At 39.1% G+C, this 16,062-nt stretch overlaps 2 protein-coding genes across 5 annotated transcripts in view; one reads left to right on the forward strand and one right to left on the reverse strand.

Moving 5' to 3' along the window:
• Window positions 1-8,245, reverse strand: part of POLK (DNA polymerase kappa) — a 65,045-nt gene extending 56,800 nt beyond the window's left edge. Inside the window, exons 1-2 of one of the 2 annotated variants that reach the window (XM_045809733.2) lie at window positions 7,960-8,245; window positions 148-256 (exon numbers count right to left, since the gene is read on the reverse strand). The gene's annotated coding sequence lies outside the window, so the exon portion shown is untranslated. The remainder of the gene's footprint in view (window positions 1-147; window positions 257-7,959) is intronic. The other variant, XM_045809732.2, reaches the window with a different exon arrangement.
• The window catches only part of CERT1 (ceramide transporter 1), a 98,583-nt gene continuing 90,546 nt past the window's right edge, over window positions 8,026-16,062 (forward strand). The window contains exons 1-3 of one of the 3 annotated variants that reach the window (XM_087862064.1): window positions 8,026-8,112; window positions 8,346-8,754; window positions 14,110-14,244. In XM_087862064.1, the coding sequence (XP_087718190.1) occupies window positions 8,030-8,112; window positions 8,346-8,754; window positions 14,110-14,244 (627 nt within the window). In that variant the 5' untranslated portion in view covers window positions 8,026-8,029. Of the gene's footprint in view, window positions 8,113-8,248; window positions 8,755-14,109; window positions 14,245-16,062 lie in introns of those variants that run through there. The other 2 variants (XM_045809737.2, XM_045809736.2) reach the window with 2 other exon arrangements.

Raw genomic sequence — 16,062 nt, forward strand, 5'->3', positions numbered from 1 at the left:
ATCAATATCTTTATAGAGTTAATTATTGCCTGTATTCCTAGACAGTAAAACGCTAGAAGGCAATGAATCTATGAAATGTGTGGTATACATCACCTATTTTTATAGCACCCCAATCAGGACAATCACATACCAAGTCTTAATAAATACCTTAAATGAGGATGAAGATGAACTGTATATTCAAAAACTGTATCACCATAACAACATGTATAGTTCTACAACAGTATTTTTCAGCTTACTTGACTAAGGAGAAGAGGATCTGAAATTACAGTAAAAGTGAAACAATGAAAGGGCTGGGGAGAAAAACAGGAAGCAAAACACATTTACAAAACAACCATTATGAGGATCCTACCAATATTTAAAAATACCATACTGCTTATATAGTAGGACTTTAACATATTAACAAAACAATTTCTCAATATAACAGTTAAAGAGGTTAAAATTTAGAGACTCAAAAGCTTGAGGGTTAAAAACAGAACGTGTGTCCGTGCAAAGAGTGGGTATTAATAGCACCGTTCATCTATTATAGATGTGTACAGTGTACTTTTTAGACTAAAGGATTTTTTACTGCTATAGTGAAATCTATGAAATACCAACCACCCCTGACAAGTTTTTATCCCATAAAACCAAACAGATACAAATAAAAGATAATGGAATACAATTTCAATTTTATTCAACAGTAAGAAGGAATATTTCTGCTTGGAACTTGCCTGGCTTGGCTCTCCTCTATACAACAGGAAACAAGATAAAAGGTAGCCCTATATGCTCTTTGAAATTCTGTTTCTGAAATCACTGTCTCACTGCCAAATGTTAGAACTTTCTATGGGATGTGACATTTTCCTAAATAGCTACATGTAGTGCATTAAGGTATCAATGAGTACCTCACCCCACCCCACCCCAAACAGCTGTCCTTGAGTTAAAAATGTTAAAAATCAATACACAAGGGAATCCAAGACATACATGCAAAGTCACCTTAAGAATCAGAGTAATAGAATAAGACCTAGGAGTATGAGCATAATATAATAATAATTGATGTTAATGAAAGTGTTTTGATCCAAATGGAGTGTGGGTGGTTAGAAAACAGAAGGAAGAAGAAAGCAAGCAAGGAAAGTGATTATTGGCAGTGCCTACTTAAATATCCATCTCCATAACAAGGATAACCTTACTTAACGCTACTCATCATTTAGAATCATAATTATTCCCTTCCGAGGAAAAAAAATATGAGATTAAGATGTAGGAAGAAGACATCAAGCCTACATTTGAGACCAGGAAACAAAGAGCAATCACAGGGCCTGAAAAAACGTGAAAGGATTGGGGGCTCTTGGAATACTGAGGCAGGAAACAGATTGAAGTAAGAAGAATAGCATTAACATAAACTTCCCTTTTCTATTCCTATGAGTAAATTAAAACAGGATGGAAGGTTCCATTACAGATTATTTTTCTCCCAGCTTCTATTTCTCACCTACTCCTTCCTCTGCTTTTCCCATCACTGCTGCCAATGACTGCTATGGTAGACAATGAATACAAGCTGGAAAATATTAACAGACAATAGTAATACACAATACATATAAACAATAGTAATGCATGGGGAAGGGGAGAGATGAGGAGAAAGAAACTAGTACCAGCATACGCAGGAAGGAGAGAGAAATTTTGCAGCTGTCTGGCTGTGGGGACCATTCACATGTAAAGAACTCACATAATCTGGTCAGATTATAAGGTTTTTATTCAACTAGATTTTATGATCAGCTTTTGGTCTTTTTTTTCCACCAAGTGCAAAAGTTGGTTTTATTACTCAAAAAATCTGATAGATCCTGTGAAAATGTGTTAAGGAAGCCATGAAGGGAGGACTATCATGCACGTACCACTCGTCAAAGCTAGCACAGTCCAGCAAGAAGAAAGATTTCCCCTTTGTCCAGCAATAGCAAGCTGCCCTCACCAAAAAAACAATTCAAGAAATCTGTTCACACTGCTCCTGGGAACTTTAAATTGCCCAAAGGGCTATTTGAGGTCTCCCAAATGGTCTCTATTCAGCTACTTCCATCTCATGAATACAAATATGTTTCAGTAACGATTTGCATGTTTTCCCACTGGTTAGAAGCCTTTCCACATAGAAACTACTGCTTCTTCGATAGCTAAAATCCTACTGGAAAAAAATCATCCCTAGCTGGGGGACCCCTCCTGAGCTCCACAGTGACTGAGAACCCGTTTTGCTGGTCAAATATCAGAGCAAGTCTGTGCTGTTTGGCCAGTTCTACAGCATTTTCACTGCTACCATCCTCAGTGTTTAGAACTAGTCAAACCAACCAAAAGCATCATCAAAACTCAACAGGCAAAATTTGTGGAAACCCTCCCACTCCCTCGGCCAAAAGTATCACTGATGGTCCTATGTCTCAGATCCACCCCTTTAGAACTCATAAATTCTCACCCTTTGAGATAATTACTGGGTGCTCTATACCTCTAGCTTCCACCTCTTTTGACCCGCACCTAATAAAAGGAGATATATTTCAGTATTGCAAAGGCCGAATTACATCCCTCAAAAATAATCATGCTTTTTAGTAGGACAAATTTTCACAGCACACTCCTGGGAGATGAAGCCCTCCAATGCCACACACTGCAACCTGGGGATTTCATTTCTTGGAAAAGACATCTCCAAAAAGATTCTCTTCAACGACATCTCCAAAAAGATTCTCTTCAACACTTATCAAGTGTTATGGACCAATCGTTGGGCTACTAAACTCTAAGAGTGGATTCCCAGATTCATGTGTCTCATTTAAAGAAAGCTCCAAACCCTGACTGGGCCTGCACATCAACTGCTCACCTCAAATTAAAGATTTCCAGGAAACGAAGATTAGGACAGTGAAGCAGAAAGCTTCCCCAAGATGACAGGATCAGGTCTATATATTCTCTTTCTGCTTTTTCTCACCTCATTTTCTCCTTGTCTATCCTGGAGAGACAATGCCCTCATTCGAATTTCCCAATCCCTTGAAAAAAGGGGAAACCTTTTTGATTGTTGGATCTGTCTACAGGAGTTGCAACCCTTTAGTCTTCCCTATAGCAAACTTTTCTTTCATTTCCAATGTGACCACTAACTGTACCCACATCCCTCCAGATATTTCTTACAGAATCAAACTTCTACAACCAGGTTTTCCTGTACTTTTCTTTGAGCTCTCCCCTATCATAACTCTCAATGCAACTAACCACATTTATTCTACCTATATGGTTCCCTGTTCACTCTACTACTTCAGGTCAGCTCACTGTAACAAAACAAGCCCCTCTGTACATGCTTCAAGAACAAAGTCCACAGAACACGATAGTTTCCCCCTAATTGTTCCCCAAACACCACTGACACTTGGTTCAAAACAGCCACTTGAATAATCCCAACTAACAGCACTATTAATAATCAAACCCTCACAGGAGTCTTACGTGCACCACCTGGTTTTACCTATCTGTGGCAAGTGGACTACTCATTGCCCAATGAGTGTTTACACAGCTGGCAGACTGGAAGCCAATACTTACTATGATTTCCAACTTAGCCCGTGGACATCCACAATAAATCTGAAGCCTTTCACTGGTCGTCCCATAGGTCTTCCCCATCAAACCTTCACCGCTGCCTTCAATGAGAACTCCCAGGGGGTATACATTACCCTGGATTTGCCTCCATCATAAGGGTGCCTAGGCCATTGGTGGGTGTTCATGCCAGGGAATGAATGATTAGGCATCTCTCTCTGGAACTGGAAAAACCTGCTGATTCTAGCACTAAGGCAATAGCAAGCCAACAAGGATCACTTGTCTCATTAAAGTCGTTTTGGATAATCACATAGCCCTTGATGACTTACTTGCTGAACAAGATGTTTATGCAATAGCAAACACCACCTGTTGCATATAGATAAATTCCTCTGGAGAAGTAGAAAACCCCAAATTTATAAAATTAGGGAAGAAGCATATTGACTATAACAGATTCCACCTGACTATGGTCCTTTGATCTCATTAGCTGGTTATCCTCAGGTTTGGGCTCTGGTTTAGAACTAATGCACAGACGGGGATCATTATTCTTTTCAACTTACTTAATATAATCATTTTTACATTTTATACCTGTTGCCTACCAAACCTTTGCAGAAATGGTGTACTCCAAAGGGTGATTCTGGCATAATACTTCAAGATGATCCCCAACACTCAAAATTTCAATTAGATACAGACTTTAGATGGGAAATGCCTGAAGAGTTCTCCGTCCTACCCTCTCCTTACTGATATGTGGCCTCAATGGTTTCCAATCTGAGCACTTCCCTCCAATGTGGGACATGACACCCAGAAAAGGTCCTTCCTGACACGGAGGGACAAAAATGATTCTAATAAGGAACAGATGACCCAACTCTTGATCGGCACCGCTTTTAAAGAAAGATCTTTATCAAAGGGGGGAAATGTGAAAATACGTTAAGGAAACCTAAAGTAAAATTGGAGTTGGAAGGCTATGAAGGTAGGACTCTCACAAACTCATCACTCATGGTAGCTTGCATAGTCCAGCAGGAAGAAGGAAGATGGCCTTTTGGTGCCAATAGCAAGCTACCCTTGCCTGCAGCCAATGAGAAGCCACCACCACTTCCAACTCTCATTTTCCTCTAATGAACTTTTGTTCAAAATAACCCCTCCCAACTTCCTCCTTTCCTCTAAAAATTGAAGCTCTCCTCTGTTCTCTGGATTTGCCTGTGGTTCACCATGGTTTGCTTGTTCCAAATTGCAATTCCTCTGCTATTCTTGAATACACTTGATTTTGCTCGCTGAATTGCTTACCTTTTTCTTTTAGAAAGATGATGATCCTTTAAAGTTCATTCATAGACTAGTACACTTGTATTGCTTACACTAGATATGAATATACCTGTTAAGATCTAAGTTTAACTGAAAACCATTAATTTGGAAGATAAGCATGCCAGAGGTTGATCATAGATAGGTAAAAATACAATCTTTTTTTTTGCACCAACACAAAAGGTTAAGATGCTAAGGGGAGCAATCACCTCCATATTCCTGTATTCACTTTACACAGTATATTCAGTTTTGTAAATACACTTGTAAGGGTATTTTACAATAATTCTGTATAACGTCACAAAAGATGAAACATGCAAGTTTCCTGTAGTCCTTTACATTTCTGAAACTAGTGTTTACATGTTCAGACATGGACATAGATGTATTCACCACCATACAAATGAATATCCACTTTGATATACTTATGCAAATATTCATTTACAAACGCATTTAACAGCACAACAGTTGGGATATGATAAAAAGCGACTGGTTAAACTAATAATGCTATTTATTAAGTTAGTATTTATTAAATACACATCCAAATTCATATGATTATTAAGGATGAAGCCAGCTAGGATTCACACCCAGAGACTATCTGCCTACTCACTCCGAACTCACATGAATCACCATAGTGGCAATTCTTGAACAGGCTTCACAGGAACATTGAAGAGAAGCTAACATGATCGATTAGTATTCAAAACAGGGGGAACAAAGCATTTATAGGGGCAAGTAGTTCTGGTTAATTTGAAAAAGGTAGGCTTGAAGAGTAGCTTTTAAATTTTTTAAATTTCTGAACTTCATTTAGGGGACACTCTGAATGTCATAAGCACAGTAACAAGTCATAAAGAAAAGATCAGTTTATATTATTTTGAATAGTTTACATGATAACTTTGTGGAAAGAGATCCGCAAACAAGGACAATCCTTTTTTCTTTAAAATTCCAAATAGCCATTGTTTTTAACTAAAAAGACCTGGGGCAAGTGGCCTACGAATATCCAGGAGAAGGATATTGAAGAACAGGGTTTGTCACTGCCAAGTTGTAGGAATAAAGGTTACCTTCTTTCAAACACTAATTCAACTATTAAAGTTACACTTGTACTTTTCTTACCTTGTTCTGTTATAATCTCCTGGAAGACAGACCCTCGACCTGCCCCTTAACTTTTTACTATCTTAATATCACCCAGGCATCAGCATAGTATCCTGAATATTGTATGTTGTTAAATTATTAACTGAAAGATAGAATACACAAATTATATTGAATGCCTTCTATGTGCTGAGCACTATTCTAGGGACTAAGGATAGAAAAAAGTTATGAAAAAAATGGGTGAAAAAATTAAAATTCTTGCCTCCATTGAACTCACATTCTAGGGAGCAAAATAATATATGCAGTCTAATACATCCATTTAAGCATTTATCATGGGATTTTCAGGTATGTGAAATGATTTTTTTCTCAGAATGTCCCCTCCCCTCAGCCCTATAGCTAGAAACAGACTATCACAGTGAAGCAATTTCCTACTAAGTGGGAACCTCAGAGATGTAAGTAGTGGTGGTTGCAACCACACACAACTTAGAAATGCATAAAGGACAAACAGAAAGTTCAATTTCAATATAAACATATACTATGCTCCCATGATTCTAAATCACATTATGAAGTGGATTTCTCAACAATTCACAATCATTTCCTTAAGACTAATATCCTTTTAAAACCTAGAGCTCAAAAGAATCAAATATTACATCTAACCATATTAGGTAACCAAAGTGAAAGTAAAACTTATTACAGTATTCAAAATTCCAAAGATATAATTCAGCAATTCAATAAAGGGGGAAATATGTAAGTGGGTTTCTTCTTTATTCTCTTTTGAATGACAATCTTGGGATTATGTGTTAATTAACATGTTGTCAAAGTATTTTCAAAAGCATTATCTCAAAGTTTTGTTCATCTGAATGGCTTTCAGTTATGAATTACTACTTGATTTCACAATGGAAAAACAATCTGTAACTTATTTACAACAGATTCAGCATCTATAAGCATCAGTCTAGGGGAACAAAAAGATATCACAGGTACCTCTCAGAGACACTTCCCATCATGCTGGTTTTTTCTGAAGATCCCAGTTAAGCTGGCCTCTATCCCTACCAGAGTTATTTCTGGCCACTGACTGTATCTTTTCCCTCAGACTCAAAACTCCACTCCTATTCTCCAGCCACTGCAGTACACAGGTACTCTTTCTAACGTTTAATAACGAATTTTGTTGTTGGCAATTATTAGGAAATTGACAAAAATTTAACAGTAGCAAAGGAGAGGAGAAAGAACTGAAGTTACAAATTAAAGATCTCACAATAAAAATTATCCCTATAATTTGTTCAAAATAGACAAAGATCCGTTAGATCTTCTATTGGTCTTTCTAATTCAATTCTAGTCTTAAAGCCAGCCTCCTATTGCCTAATCTCTTATTATTCAGTAAGACTACTGCATTTTGGTTTTTCTTATACAATGAAGTTTCTACCCCACAACCTTTCCTATCTCTCAGAGAGATAGGTCCGCAGAAATGGTTAACCTGGCTTTCGGGAAGGTACTCATCTACAACTTAGAATAAACTCCAGTATATCATTTCACATTCTCATTTTACTTTAAAAATTATTCAAACGTAATTTATTCCCTGACATCTTCAAAATTACTATCAACAAAATGAACACTCTGTAAATCTAACAATACGAAGTGCATGCTCTGGTGAGAAGGACCGAGAATTCTTCCTCCAAACGCGGGAAACTTCAAGTTTGAAGTTTTAACTTCTAAAGAGCGAGATAAAAAACAAACAAACAACCCTCAACATTTGCAGAGGGGATTTGGCGGAAAGAAACCCCGTTTTCACTAGAGAGGTCGCAAACCACTGGCCCGTGGTTACGGCAGAAGCGCCCGGTACACTCCCACCCCGGAAAGCGGCAAGAGCTCCCGGGCTTTCAGGAAACAGACGCGGAAGGCAGGCCCGGCATCCTCAGCAGAGTGTTATCTCACATCCCGGCCCGCAAGGTGCACAGGTTCGTCATAAACACGCTAGGCGGACATAGAAGGGTGGCCGAGGGAACGGATCACACAACTGTCAAACGAAGCCCACCCTCCACTTGACCGGTCCCTAAGGCGACAGCCTTCCCGGCGCGGAACACTCACCGGTTGCCTCAGGATCCCGACTACAACTCCCAGGAGGCTGCGCGACTGACGGAGCAGCGTCCTTCCCAGAATGCAACCGAACGGGGACTCCATCCCTCCTCTTTTCTCTGCTCCTCCCACCTTTCCACCCTGCGTCACCCGGGAGAACCGGAGGTAGGGTGCGGGAGGGGACCTCCAGCCCTCGGCGTGCTTCGTCAGACGTTGGGAGGGGTACGGGGCGGGGAGCAGGGGGAGAATGGGAGGACGAAGGGGAGGGGAAAGGGGAGGGGAGGGTAAATAGTGGGCCAGGCAGAAGATGGCGGCGGTAGCGGAGGTGTGAGTGGACCCGGGTTTCTGCAGCTGGATTTTCTCTTCCCTTCTTCTTTCCTTTTCCTTCTCCCTTTGAGATTGGCATCGAAGGGGCTGAGTTCGGGTGGTGGCGCCCGGCGCAGCGCAGGACTCACAGCAACGGCGGCGGCTGACGGCTGGAAGGGCAGGCTTCCTTCACCGCTTGTCCTCCTTCCCCGGTCCGCTCGGTGTCAGGCGCGGCGGCGGCGGCGGCGCAGCGGCCGGACTTCGTCCCTCCTCCAGCTCCCCCCGGGGCCGGAGCGGAGACTCTTCCCTTCGCCATCCCCCGACCCTTCACCCCGGGTACTGGGCGCTTCCTCCGGCGCAGCTCAGGGAGCGGGGGCCGGTCTCCTGCTCGGCTGTCGCGCCTCCATGTCGGATAACCAGAGCTGGAACTCGTCGGGCTCAGAGGAGGATCCGGAGACGGAGTCCGGGCCGCCTGTGGAGCGCTGCGGAGTCCTCAGCAAGGTGAGCAACCCGCCGGTCCGAGGGCCCCCTGCTCCGACTCCACCTGCCGCGAGGCGAGCGGCTGAGGGGATGGGGTGGGGTTGGGCGGGAGTCACGGACTGTCCCGGGGCGGGGGCTGCGGAATGTGCCGGGGTGCGGGGCTGAGTACTGCCGCAGGAGTGCCAGGGTGGGGGTGGGGGGAGAAGGGGACTGTCTGGTTCGCTTGCCCTGGGGCTTGGTGGCGGCAGCCGAAGACTGGAGAAAACGTGTCCCAACCCCGGATTCAGTTTGGGAGCGGGATGCGCACCGTGACTTGGGACTCAGCGACATCTATCCCGGGTGTAGGAATACGGGTTGGTCAACAGCGGTGTGCGAACGACTGGGTATGGGAGCAGTGCAGATCGGACCTCTCAGAAGAGGTTGGGAGATGCAGAGCAGGTTTGGAAGATTCTGTGGATGCGACGGTATAGACAGTAGCCGGAGCAACTGGGCATGGTGCGGAAATCGAGGAGGTAAACTATGCTAAGTTAGATGTAGTGAGAGGTCTCAGTGAGGAGGACTTTTGTACTTTTTCCCTCATCCTTTTCCCCAGTTCAGAAAAGAACTATTGAATCGCCACGTGATAGGTGCAGGAAACATTCATAGTAACTTGGAACATGTCAGAATAGAGGCCGACCTTTAGTCCAGGAAGAAGAGCACTATCAATAAGAAAATATTCTTGCAAAGGGTCAGAGCAAGGAAAACACATCTTACTTTCCCTGAAAATTTTTAAAAACCTTTTTCAAAATTTTAGCAAAGAAAATAGTTGTAGGACTGTAAAGGCTAATTAAAGTGGATGAGGCCCTTTTTAGGAGACAAGATGGATGATTTTTTCTTTTGACAGTACATGGTCTGGGGCTTGTTTGTTTGTTTGTTCGTTTAAAGTTTTTGCTATGAGAAGATCCACATTGCCTTTTTTACTTCCTTCTCTCTTCCTGTTGAAGTTTTAGAAATGGCCAATCCCTCAGCAAGCTGGTCATAAGATACAAGATCATGTGCAGCCACTGACTATTAAGAAACCACCCTGCTTCTAGTATACATACTTTGGCTAAGCATTTGTACATTTATTGTGGAATTGTTTCATGTTAGGTTTTTCTGTTATTTTTAGAAGGCTGGTGAAAAAGGCGTTAGATAAGATATCAGAATTAAGACTTGCAAGTGTTACCTTTATTTACATAGCAGAAAAATCATGATGTGTCTTGATATTGTGATCATTGGAATTGCAGTGAAAGGCTTTCAGTAAAGTGAAGCTCCCTAGGGTTTCTTTAGATTAAATGTATGTTGTAGTTTAGGAATCCATATTGAACACATTGTATGTAGTTATACATTTTCAGGTGGAATTTCAAGTGTGTTCTTTGCTTCTCAATTCTGATAGATTCCTCACTTTTCTCATTAAATGAAAGCAGACTTCCAAACTAGTACTCTGGTGGTGGTAAGTATTTTACAAAACAGGCTGAATTTTTTACCTATTTGATACTACTGTTTTGGGGGAGTTGAGGGGTGACTGGTGGAAAGAGTTCCTAAAGCTCTGAGTATTCATGTTTGCAGAGCAGTGTAGTAGGTATATTGTATGACAAAAAATGGAAAACTATCTCCTTGTTATTTAAATGTCGAGAAATGGACTTTTGATCACTTCTATGGTAGGTAAATAATTTTGATGTTGCTGCATACTTAGAATCAGCATGAATATAGTTTTTGGTACTTTTGTTAACAGCTATGAAGGAAATTTCCCTGAAATTTAACAGTGTATGGTTATATATGATGATTTCTGAAAGCTTGTTAATCAAGAATGTTTTATATTGAGGACACCTGGGTGGCTCAGTTGGTTAAGCAGCTTCATTCTGTTCAGGTCTTGATCCCAGGCTCCCAGCTCAGTGGGGAGCCTGCTTCTCCCTCTGCCTGCCACTCCCCTTGCTTAGGCACGCTAGCCTATTGTCTCTCTCTGTCAAATGAATAAAATCTTTTTTTAAAAAAATATTTTATATTGAAAACATGTTTTAAAACTTAAAGTACATATATGTTTTGATCCGTTTGTATTCACCTGGTAATTTATAGAAGAGTTAGAACTCAGCAGCTGTTCTTTTCCTTCAGTTGAGTAATGTAGTTAAGTCTCAATACTAACGTGTTTTGTTTCTTCTCTCCCAAATGGAATGAATTTGGAATGGGGGGAGGGGATAAACATAATAGAAATATACCAATCCAAAGGTTTTTTTTTTTTCTATTTGATAACATAAAATACATGAAAATACCTATGAAGCATATTTTCTGTGGAATCACTTCCTTTTTTTTTTTTTTTTAAGACTTTTATTTATTTGAGAGAGAGAGAGAGAGAATGAGCAGGGGGGAGGGGCAGAATGAGAGGGAGAAGCAGACCCCGGCTGAGCAGGGAGCTTGACTCAGGGCTCAGTCCCAGGACTCTGGGATCATGATCTGAGCCTAAGGCAGATGCCTAACCGACTGAGCCACACAGACACCTCTACGGGGTGACTTCTTAAGCATGTAGGTTCCACAAATACTGGGTAGACAATTCTAGGTGGTTATAACAAGTATCAGGATGGATATTGGGAAAAAATTCATGCCTTGGTGGGACTTGAGAGCAACTAAGCTTGGGTAAAATAAATGTCAAGCTTCTTGTGAATTTTCTCCATCCTTCAAGGTTTACCTTATCTTGTATTTCTTCACATACCTAACTATTGACTGAAATTCTATCCATCTTTAGAGGTGTTTTTAAAGATTTTATTTACTTGTTTGAAAGAGAAAGACAGTGAGCACAAGCAGGGGGAGGGGCAGAGGGAGAGGGAGAAGCAGACCCAATGTGAGGGCTCTATCCCAGGACCCTGGGATCCTAAGCTGAGCCATAGGCAGCTGCTTAACCAACTACGCCACCCAGGAGCCCCCATCTTTAGAGTTTATCTCAAACTCTATTCTTACCATGAAGCCTTTTCTTACTTTGCCAACCATTTCAGATCATCTTCCCTTGAGTTCCCATAGTATTTTATTTGTAACTTGTTCTCTTACTCTAAATGTATTGTTTGCCTCTTGAAATTATGCTTGCTGGACTATTGGGAAAAGAAATCTTTGATTCTGCTTCTATGTGTAGCATATGGCCTTGTCTCTGTTAGATGGGAAAGAGTGAGAGAATGTTACGAGGAAGGCAAAAATCTGCCGTCTAGGAGAAGGTAACATTTACCAAGTGAAGGGTATTAAAGTTTATGTAATTTATTGGGTTCTCTATAAGAAAAAAAATATTTAAGAATGGACACAATTGCTGGGACCCATTCTGTCACTTTGCAAGAGGTCTGTTCTCGTAAACTGCACTGAAGGTTAAAGCTTCATTAGTTCTGCGTAACTCTGTCTCCATCTGAGAAAATACTATGTGCCTGGCAGTGTTGTAAGTCTACTCTTGTTTATCTTGACAACTTTAAGAGGTAGAGTTTTACAAAGAAACGGAGGATAAGTAACTTGACCACAGTCACACAATTACCAGCCTTCTGAGGGTCAGTAATTGGAAATGAGGTAGGATTAAGGTATGCCACTCTAACAATTAATTAATTGATTAATCAATCAGTGAAGGTGTGCCGCTGTAAACAATTTGGCAATGGGAAGTTATCCATGTAAGTTTTGGAACTAGAGGTTGGTGAGATTAATATGTAAGATAAGTAAGCCAGTGTGCTTAATAAGTAAATAAGATTATGTAAGTTATGAAAGAAAATGCAGAAGATGCTAGAGGTAAGGTTGTTAAGCCTTCTCAGGAGTCTAGTAACCTGATAATTTGGATTAATTGAAAATAGAGAAGAGCCAAATTTCAGGGTTTAGAATGAAGGAAAGATGAATAAGAGTTGACGACAGGCTATAAGGATTGACAAGAAGCAGTATCTCTTAGGACTATAGTAGGGGTATTCATGATTTTTTTCAGCCATTCAAATAACAAGCAAAGTAAGTAAAGCTCGGAAAAGTTAAATAACTTGTAAAAACTCGTTACATAACTAATAGAGTCTATCTGATTTTATATGCACTATGCTGTCCATACAATACAGGAATGCTCAGCCACGTTTCAATCTGAATGACTACAGAAATACCAATATAGGAAAGGAAATAGGAACATAGGGAAGAAGGTGCACCCTATAGGAGGAGATGAATTTGGTTTTGTATGTCACCATCATTGTTTCGAATCAGTGTATAAGTGGTGGTAAGTCACAGGGAGTTAGAAATAAGGAAATGGTGATTAGGGAGCTCATAGGAAAGAATGTGTTAAATTGGCAGCATGGATGAGCACTCAGGGAGGGGTCGTAATGATGGGCCTTAGAAGATTTAAGAGCTGAACTGTCTCTTAGCATGCTGAGTAGGGAATAGAAAAGTAAAGATTTCTCAATGGCTATAGAGCCTGAGCCAATGCAGTATATTTTTAACAGTCCATTTTGAATTAGTTTTTGGCAGATAGTGTTGGAATTAGATAATTTTTGGAATTATCTATACATACATAAAACCCCCAGAGCATAAAAATATGCAAATGAAGAATTCCCATAGAGATTGCATTTCTTCCTTTGCAAGTTTATTGATTGTGATCTGCAGTGTGCAGCAAGACTTTAGCAGCACAGAAACTATTTATAGGGCCTAGAAACTGATAATCCAAGTATGTTTTTGAAAACGAGTTTTTTTTATAGTTGTATTATTACTCTTGGATTAAAAAAATAGATCTTCAGAGAAACTTGGAAAATGAATTAACTGTTTTTAATATATAGTATTGAGTTCTGTGGACAAAAAAGTAAAGTTGATATAGACTTAAAGATTGATGATCTAGTATTTTTGCTTGGATGTAGTTATAAATATCATACATGTTCATATAGGAACAACTTAAAAGTAGACTTTGGCCATGATTAGCTTCATACTTCTGTTGATTTGAAAGCTTCATGTAGTATTTGGTGTAGGAGAATGAGAGGCTGTGTAACCAAACTTACTTTTCTATTGAATATGTTAATTATGGTAGAGACCAAAACCATCTTAAGTGTCATGAAGTTGGTGAGGAGGGGAGGATGAACACACACAAAAAAAGCAGAATTTTTAACTGAAATCTGCATCAGTTTTATTCTGCAAATGTTAAAAGGAAGAAAATACAATATTTATAATTTTGTAAAAATTACTGAAAATCATAGTCTAGAAAATCTCAACTTTTCACTTTTTATAATCATTTTTACTGTTTCCAGTTAAGCTAGAACTTTTTACATTTTGCTTTTAAAATTAGATTGATAACTGTTTCAGAAAGTTTGGATTTCTCAAATACTGACTTTTATATTTTGTTTTCTTTTTCCTTCCCCCTCCCCCACCCCTTACCTCCAGTGGACAAACTACATTCATGGGTGGCAGGATCGTTGGGTAGTTTTAAAAAATAATACTCTGAGTTACTACAAATCTGAAGACGAGACGGAGTATGGCTGCAGAGGATCCATCTGTCTTAGCAAGGCTGTCATCACAGTAAGTTCCTCTTCTTCATTAAGCAAGTATTTATTGAGCATCATCTGTACACTAGGAAGTATTCTAGGTGCTTGGGATATATCTGTGAATAAAAGAGATCTTTTCCTTTGTGGAGCGTAGAGTCTAATACTTCTTTCCATAAAGTTATTTTAGATTGTTTATTAGTAGGTAATATTATTTTATAAAGACAGGTACTATTTTTCTAGTTGTTATAGCAAGCCCTTAAAAGATTCAGAAAAAACGTATTTGAAGACTGATAAGATTAGGACAGTTACATGGTAGGTTATTGAAGAAGTTAAAGCAGAAAACTAAAAAGTGTATCTTAACATTTAAAAATTTTAACTTAAAATACATAAATCTATATTCATTTGCCAGCTTTTTGATGTAATGCTAACACCATCTCTTCGAATGTGGAATTGATAGAAGTTGTTCTTGTAAACTATAACTGTAATGCATGATTTGCAGTTTCCAGTTTTGATTTCTCTAAAGTGAAATAAAAGCTTGTACTTTTGAAAAACCCAAACTTCAGGTTCTTCTGACTTTTTATGGTTTCCTTAATATTTTACAGATGTCGCACCTTTGTCTAATTCAATACCATTTTAAAGAATGACTCACCTTTATTGAGCCATTCTACTTAGCTTGCATTCAACTTAGTTTACATAGAAACAACCCTCTTTTTGCACTTGTATTCCATAGACTTATGTAATATTAATTATGTAAGGACTGCAACAGGTAAACTGGCATAAACAGGTTTGGGAACAACCAGCTGATTTGTTAAACATAACTCAACCTGTGGGATCCAAAGTGGTTAAATGTACTAAAAATAGCATATAAGTTGAGAGTAGTCAGTGTGCCATGGCATATTTAATAAAAGAGCAAAAAAAAGGTGTTGGCTAAAGCAGGTCAGTTAAAGGTGCTATTGTACTGAAAATCTAGAAGTGGGTATGTTAAAACTTCATCATAGATTTTACTGATACATTCAAAGAGAATTCACATGATAGAAATTATATTGCTTATAAAAGTAAAAAGTATACTTTGAATCTGTGTTGATTTCTAAATCTGACTTACGTGTGTTTATGTTACACATTTGAGGAAAATCTCACAGTATTTTGCTCTTATTTTTCATACATTCTGCCTGTTGTGTATATTCAGAGTTTGAAAACAAATTTAGTTGAATATTGAGTTGGAAAAACTTGCAGAGGAATTGTTTGTAAGTGCTAAGAATGAAACTACTACTCTCCATTCTTGGGAACAATTTTAAAGAAATTTAAATTAAAGAAATTTTAAAGAACCTTTGAACATAAAAGCTTAGTATTTATTTTGATTGTATCTTGTACATTATGGTGTATTTTGAAGCTGTGTATAGTTTTGTATTTTGGGGTTTTATTTTCCTTGAGACAGAATATTATGCTAGAGGACAGAATAATGGATACAAACATGTTTTTAATCTTGAAGTGTGTTTCCTTGATTCTTCTCCTTCCTTTTGCATATTGTCAGATGCTTATTAGTTATTACACCTGACTATGAAAATACGTTGTTGGTTGATGTGAAAATGGGAGGAATGAAATTTTACCTTTATTTTTTACTGATTAGTAGTATTCCTAGAGTACTATGTTAGATTCTACAGAGTTAAATACAGTTATCCTGTTTTGAGTTATGAACTGTGGTAATAGTGCATGGCTTATATAAGGAAAAGAAAAAATTGTAATAAACAATTACATTGCATCTGCTCAGATAAAAACAACCTGTTATTTCTTTGTAGTTTTTTGTTGTTGTTGTTGCTGTTATACCTGTATTTGTATGCAGAACTTTCATTGT

This window comes from Ursus americanus, chromosome 5 (assembly GCF_024610735.1).
Source record: "Ursus americanus isolate L20-20 chromosome 5, mUrsAme1.1.p, whole genome shotgun sequence".
NCBI lineage: Eukaryota > Metazoa > Chordata > Mammalia > Carnivora > Ursidae > Ursus > Ursus americanus.